General features: G+C 42.3%; 1 protein-coding gene across 1 annotated transcript; it reads left to right on the top strand.

The window, feature by feature from the left end:
• Window positions 1-750: 750 nt before the first annotated feature.
• LOC6497351 lies at window positions 751-1,720 on the top strand. Its single transcript, XM_001962228.4, has 2 exons — window positions 751-880; window positions 943-1,720. The coding sequence occupies exon 2, from the start codon at window positions 946-948 to the stop codon at window positions 1,645-1,647; it is 702 nt and encodes a 233-aa protein (XP_001962264.1). The 5' UTR covers window positions 751-880; window positions 943-945; the 3' UTR covers window positions 1,648-1,720.
• Window positions 1,721-7,693: the final 5,973 nt, after the last annotated feature.

Here is a 7,693-nt window from a genome sequence, read left to right on the forward strand (position 1 = left end):
TCCGGTGTCCGGTGGTTTTCGGCCCCGACACTGATGATCGTTTTGGGCCAGAAGTTCAGTGGTGCACGGAAATGTGCGGGACGACTAGGGCCGACTGGCCGACAGGCGACAGTCGCGCGTCGATGTTTTTAATAGTGTATAGTATGTTAATATCCGCTCACCCCCGACCGTCTGAGGGATTCCATCAGACCGCCTCTATTTGAATAATTAGTCGCTCGTGCCCGTCGCCCGTCGACTGCCTGGCGTTGGCCCACTTGCATTCCAGTGCACTTTGCATAACGTGTCCTGCACTATGAGCCCTTTGCCTCGAGCCTGCACCTTCCCCATTTCCTTTGCCTCTTGTTACAGGTCACTGGAGAGGAACAAGTGCTTAGACCGGGCCGAGTTAGTGGGCCGTAGGTCATGTACATAACGAAAAGGGGTTATAGTTTTTAACTATAAAAATAATGATATTTTAGATTGAATTTTATCCTCTTGTTCAACCTCTCGTTAAAAAAAAATCCTTATTAAAGAAAGAAAGTAGCACCTTTCTACAAAAAACATTATTTTAAAGTAGACTCTAGTGCAGATCCTGAAATTCATAAACTTATATTTGCCTATTTTTCTCAGTGTGGAAACAAAAAAGGATGCGGTCAGTTTGTTTGGATCCTTAAGGGGTGGATGCACTCGAGCGATGCATGCCGGCACATATGCCACTTTTGAGGTGTTGCTGCTGGCTCGTGGCAGCAACTATAGCACCTGGCTGGGTGGTGGAATTCAAGGACTGTCAAGACATTCAAGTTGGCCAGGTGATGGGTGCCCGAAATCTCTCAATAACGTTTAATTATTGCCATTTGACAACCCTGGCGAAAAAATAGGCAAACAACAGCTGTCAACCAGGGTGAGTGATTCGTTTGCCGAAAAGAATCTTATTCATTTTTAAATATCTCCATTATCCGTAAGATAATGACGGATTCTGGGATCGAAGTGCCTCTGCAGCCCTATGCTGGACAGCTGCTCCTCATCAAGGATCTCGTCATGCCCGATACTTCTTCTAGCAAATCCAAGGCCAGACCTTCCTTTTTCGAACGTAGTTGCGTCCTAAAAAGGTTGCTGAGGGTTTTGGCCCAAGAATATCCCAACGAGGAGTTCAACATTGAGAGTGACGACCCTCTCATTGAAGGGTTCATGGGGGGCCTGGAGACATTCATGAGATTTACGGTTCAAAAGTCCATAGAGCAGTGCGAGCATCGAACTGGCTATTTTCTATATAGCGACGATCGGTGTATTATGAAGAACGAGATGCGATCGACGATGTCCTTTCTGAATGACCTGGAACTGGCCGACTGCGGATCCTCGGATGACGATAATGACTTTTATCGAAGACGTCGTTATCCGGGATCACGGGATCACAAGAGTCACAGCATGCAAATGGATTCGATTAATACTACGGCTCTGAATGCTATTGGAGCAGTCCGGAAGCGTCCTGGGGATGGCCAAGGGGCAGAACCTGTACTCTATCCAGGTGTCGTTGGCAATCTGAATCGTCCTTTTGGTCTGCGATGCAAATACATTAGCATTCGCGATGTGATGCAGTTCATGGAGGAGGACAAGCGCTTTTCCAGGAGCAATCTCCTCTTTGAAGCGTATTTGAAATATAAGCCATAAAAATGGTTAATTCTCATATTATATAGCATGGAATAAATTAAAACTGCTTAAGGACCCTGTTTTACCATTTCAATTGCCTCAATTTCAGTTCAATGAACTTCCTTTACACACAAATCCCAACCAAACTCAAACAAAAGCCCAAGGAAACAGGTGGTGTATCCTTTGTTCCAATTGCACTTGGCATTTTCAATGGATCCCCCGGCTCCATGCACTTTGAACTTTTGTGCTGCACTGCTGCTGTTGCTGTTGCAGACGGAAAATGTCGACAATGGAGCCGGGTACTTAAAGGAATATCCGGCGGGACAGGAAACATATGCGCACTGGAATTGGAATTGAATGCCATTGAACGCATTGCGCATGCGCCGCTTCTTTCTTTATTTTCTTGGGGTTTCGAGATAGGAAACGTGATTTTATCGGCCGCGTCTCATTATGTTAAGTGCTGGCAATAAAATCAAAGCGCACGCGGGCGACACATTTCATTAAACTTCAATTGAAGCCGTTCTTTAGCTCGAACCGCTCACGTATTTGCCAGACACATGCCCTGGGGATCGTGCTAGGAACTATCCGGAGTGGGAGGATTTATTTCCATGTAATTTGGGGACATTTACCAAAGGGTTAGTGCGATTATAAATGCATTGGGGTTTTGAATATTTAAGTATTGTGGATACATGTCAGGGTAGACACGGCATTTGTAAAGGGAGGTTACTGATAGATTAGATTACTAATAGACTTTAGTACTCCAAAATATCCTTAGAAGCTTGACTTACTAATTAGTTTTATTCCTCTCCTAAACATCTGCTTATTTTACAAAATACGAATATTAACTTAAAGATCTGTATCTTAATTCAAGTTTATTCCAAATATCCCAAAAAATATAACCATTTATCCTATAGAACTGTACCCGTAGCCTCTTCCTATTCATAGATAAGCATTTGATAAGTTCCTAATGTTTAAACAAATTTTTCGAGTGGGCACCATCCGCAGGATCAGGATCACCACCTGTCTGAGGTGCAAGCTAGCCACCCCTATCCTGCACCCTCGGCAGAGTACTTGCTACATGTTGCAATATCAACTCGGGCGTATATCCCTTTTTATGAACATACGTATATTTCAAGGACTTGCAGGAACAGCTGCGGGCTGATAGAAAATATCAAACGCTGTCAGGCGTAAACTTGACAGGTAGTACTAGAGCAGGAAAAGTTCTCCCCCTTGTTTTTTACTCAATAGGTGCACCAAGGATCAGGGAAACCACCCCATAAGTTTCCACATTAATACACTGAGAAAAATAGATATTTCCAGGCAAGATATGGAAGAACATTTTAAAGTAAAGGTATATAATTTTAAGGAATAATAATAATAACTAAATCTTTATGAAAAAATGTATTTTTTTCCAGTGTCCCAATCGCTTTTCCGAGAGGAAGGGGCAAGTTTTATGGTGCCAGCAAGGTGTATTTGATCAGAGGGACGTATCTCGGAGAACCTTGCAACCCATCAAGGACAGGAAGGCGAATTCCAGCACATGCAACACAACCGGCACCTCCGCCACCACCACTGCCGATCCGTTAGTTTCCTCCTTTTCTACTATAGAGGTGGTGCACCACCATATCGTGTTTGTATAGCAGGAACACACAAAGAGTTGCTTTTGTGTGGGGGAAAGGAAAATGTGTTGCACCTTTTTTGCATAACGCTGCTTTCTGTTCCGCTCGGGATTAGAGATATGTAGGTACAAACAGATGTATATGTCTGTCATCATTATAAATATATTTATATTTTAAAAGAAGACTCCGACTCTTCTTCGGCTGCGGCGAAGTAGCAGCTGTGCCAATATGAAGTCTACGGCTTTGGGTGATAATAAAATAAAGTCCAACAAATTTGTTGTTTGCCAACCGGGATGGCTCTGAGACCGGTGTTTTCCATTCACCCGTCGACTCAACTGGAAGAATCGGATTCCGATTCCGATTCCGATTCGGAATGGTAATGGGAATGGGAATTGATTGGAGCAGGGACGGATGGGCTGAGCTGCTCGTGTTTGCTCTTCGATAAGGGACCTGATGGGGCTCCACAATGACATCTTGCTTCGCACTTATTTACATATAATTGAGGACTCTCCTTATTTGTCTAGTCATTTAAATAAACCCAATTGCCGAAGGCCTTCGTTCTACTTGGCAATCACATTAAACGACGGTTCTCCTCCACGTTTGCAGGCCACGTGATATCGGTAGCTGGTAAATGCCAATCCTTATAGTTGAAATCGGTTCGATCGTGTAAATAATTTCCTCATTAGCACCTGGAACACATGCTCTGGGGGATAGTTGTGAGTAACTATCAATATCGATAATTTTCCCAAGGAAGTATGAAATATTTCTATGAAGTTTAGGTATTCCATGGAAACATGTGACTTTTCAGTGGTTATTAGTAAACATAATGTGACCTATTTTTTAAATCTACATGCTACGGTCTATATACATCATTAAACTTTCCAAATCTCCTAGTAATACCTCGCCTTTTCCTCATGATTGTATCGGTTTTCTCACCTAGAGTCGGTCATAAAAGTGATGAATTTCACAAATATCGGAGTTATATGGCCTAGGCAGCTCACACTTCTTTTTTGGGAAGCATCCCAGCTCCGTTTCTAATCCGCAACATATGCCGAGGACCACCATCCGCCAACCGTCAACAGCCAGCACAGTGGGCACTCACAAAAGAGGCCATAAAAACACATGGACACGTAACGATTTGCGCCGCTGAGCCAAACTGAGGCTCAGAGGCTCCAACTGTTGCGTATTAGAGCTGGAACAAAAAAAAAGAGGGAGAAGGGGCTAAGCCAGCCCCCGGTAAGACAATTTATGACTTTATTAACTCCAAAACGCAACCAGGCGGGCAACAAAGTGTTAAGCCAGGCTGAAGCCGAAGCCGAACCAGAGGCAAGGCGATGAAGTTGTATAAATGAAATTAATCTTCAATAGACACAGGGCAATAAACGAAACCAAGTATCTCAGCCAGCCTGAGAGTACACCGAGAGAAGTTCTCCACATACATGGTTTTGAGGTATTTTGGCTAGCTCTAAGGCGAAGTATGAATAATACATTGAAAGAAGTTTTGAGCTACATTTTCATGTTTCTTTTGAAAAGAAAACTTTATTGTTTATTAATTTATTTTCCCTTAAATACAAAACTTTACCTATTTTCTCTCAGTGCCAAGTCAACTGCCATTAGTCATTAAACAATTTTCCACTGAAGCTGCCGCTTGCAACTCCATCTCCACTTTCAACTTAAACTCCTGATGCAGTTGCTGCTGCTGCTGCCGTTAAGGCTGCTGCGTATTTTGTCAGGTGTCATAAAAACCGAATTTATTGCGCATGTGCAACGACCATAAGATGCCGCGCTCCTCACCATTTTGTTACAGATTTTCAGTTTTATTATTTAATTTTCTTGCTGCCAGAGCATAAATCACGATGCGTGCCGCGCTAAGGTGACAGCACTTTAGGGCACATAAACATACAACATCGACATCGGAATCGAGATCGAAATCCCCATCAGGACAGCGAGGAGCAGGTTGCTGGAATTTTAATTAAATGGGACACGGGTAGTTCCATTTAAGGTGCGTAGCCTGGCAAGAAATCCCAGGAATCGAGTCACCTCACCTGTGGGCGAAAGCTGTACTTTGGTTGATTGATTGTAAGATGGTAAGAAAGAAAAATTGTTTTAAGTAAGGTAGAATTCAAATACCAACGAATAATAATATTATTCGAAGAACTAAATAATTTGCTGTAGAATTTTATTTAAAATCATAATATCTGCAAAAAAATACGTATTCCCTGTTCTTTTAAAAAAAAAAGCAAAAAATCGTTCCCAAAAATTTGGATTTCACACGCTCTCGCCTGCGGGTGTTCTTCCCTTCCTTTATATTTTTTTTTAAGGAAAAAAGAGCACGTAATGTGGTGGATGCTGATGCCGATTTCGATGCACTTGTTCCCACAAAATTCCTCGGCATAGGCCATTTCCATGAATGCCAAACAAGGCAAAAATTTCACACTCCGCTCACGGGGGGGAGAACAAAATAAAACACAAATACAAAAACGAACAGAAAAGGATAAAATGAACCCGAATGAGAGCCAGTGAACCTGCCACAGAGCCTGAGAAATTCTCGATCTCAATTCGGGGACAGGGAAAGACAGGCCAGGACCGACATCCCAGCATAATCAACAAGATCACGCATCAAACGAGACGACAGCCGCATAAGAATGCAAACATTAAGAGATTTTATGCGAGTTTGTTCACATGCCAAAAAAAGGAGGCAGCCACAGCAGCGGCAGTTGAACTCACAAGAAAAAATATACACACAGAAATGCGAACAAAGAAGCTGAACAGGTACACAGGACGATTATCCTGTCATTCACTTGTTGCCGGCAAAGGAACAGGTAAAAAAGGAGGAGTCTGTGGCAGTAACCCAGCAATTTTCAGTTACACTTCCTGCAGGAGAGGTGGTCCTGCCTCAGTTTAGCGTGTGAACCTGTTTGTTGCCAATGCCCCTTCCTTGCCAATTTTTTTTCTGCGATGCTAATCTGTGGCCTCACATTTTTTTTTTGGCAAATTTCAGTTTTTCTTTTTTTCGGGTTAATTTTTGGTATAATTTTTGTTATTGTAGTAGATCGCAACTGGGTCTGTGGAGCGGGCATTTCGTGTTTTTCGATAATTTATTACAGTTGCCCAATTGGCCGAAAACGGTTCGCCTCGGCAACTAAACACTTTTTTATTGTCATATTTATATTTGCCCGATTAGTTTTTTAGTTTTCTGCTCTCGCTTCTCCTTTGTTTTTTTATTTTTTTACGATTCTGTTATTTTTTCTTTGCTATAAATTCGAATTTTAAGTCGCACGCAAAATTTATTCCCACGCATTTTCAGTTCGTGATATTTTTGAGATCTTTTCATTTTTTTCGGCTGTTCATAAATTTTTCGAGAGCACAAATCAAGCGAATAATGTAAAAAGCGACGTTTTATTGTTCTTTTTGTTCGATGGGAGCTACAACTTAATAACGAAATTAAAATTGCTTAAAATGTAAAGCTTTTCGGCTTCGATAGCGAAGCTGTGGCATCGAGTTTTCATCTGAAAACTATAAGTATTTAAACTTATCTGTCAGTTTCTGTTTTCCTCACTTTCGGCTAGATTAGCATCCAATCTTTTTTCACTTTCTCTGCCAGACCCCATGGCAAATAAGGCCTTTTTTCTTTCTTGACCAATCATTTCCTATAAAACTCAATGGTCGGTGGCCAAGTGACAGATACAACAATTCCACCGCCGCCACCACCCCGGTCCAAAAATGTTTACCCCCTCACCGGCTATTTGAAATGACATGCAAAACAGTTGACATTACATTTAAGCCACAAAAGCAAAGGCAACCAGAAATATAAAATAAAATGAAATTGCCTAAATTGTTGGCCATAAATCAACGCCAGACAACGAGGAGGAGATCAAGATCCAAGCCAGCCCCAAAACGGGCAGGGGGAAAAAAAAACAAAAATAAATAAAATATAAAAATAAAACAACCAAAAATCTTGCTTTGCTCGATTTCACTGCCAAAACAACAAAGCCCCACACAAAGCAAACTTCACCTGTTCGACGTTCAGACAATGCTCCAACTTGGTGACAGGCATGTCCACCTTTCCGCCTCACTCCTCCTCTGAAATGTGCTGGGGGCAGGGGATAGAGGAGTCATGGCAATGTTGACAAGTACCGAGGAGGCAAGCGACTCAATTGCGGCACTTGTCGCACGACACTTCACCGTCCAAATACCCACAGAGGCATAAAAACAAAGGGGCTTTGGGAGTTGCTTTGAGAAAGGGGGCGTCCGAGATGAGAAAACATCGAAAATAATCAAAAATCCAGACCGGGTGAGTGTGTCACTTTCGGGGGAGTAGTCGCTCCAAAATAAAACGAAGCAGTCAACAATTCAGACCATGACATGACAGAAAAAAACGTTTCGGCTTCTTTCACGTTGCAGTTACGGATTTACTTGAAATTTGTATACGTGCCTCAAAAAGAGAA

This window comes from Drosophila ananassae, chromosome 3R (assembly GCF_017639315.1).
Source record: "Drosophila ananassae strain 14024-0371.13 chromosome 3R, ASM1763931v2, whole genome shotgun sequence".
Classification (NCBI taxonomy): Eukaryota; Metazoa; Arthropoda; class Insecta; order Diptera; family Drosophilidae; genus Drosophila; species Drosophila ananassae.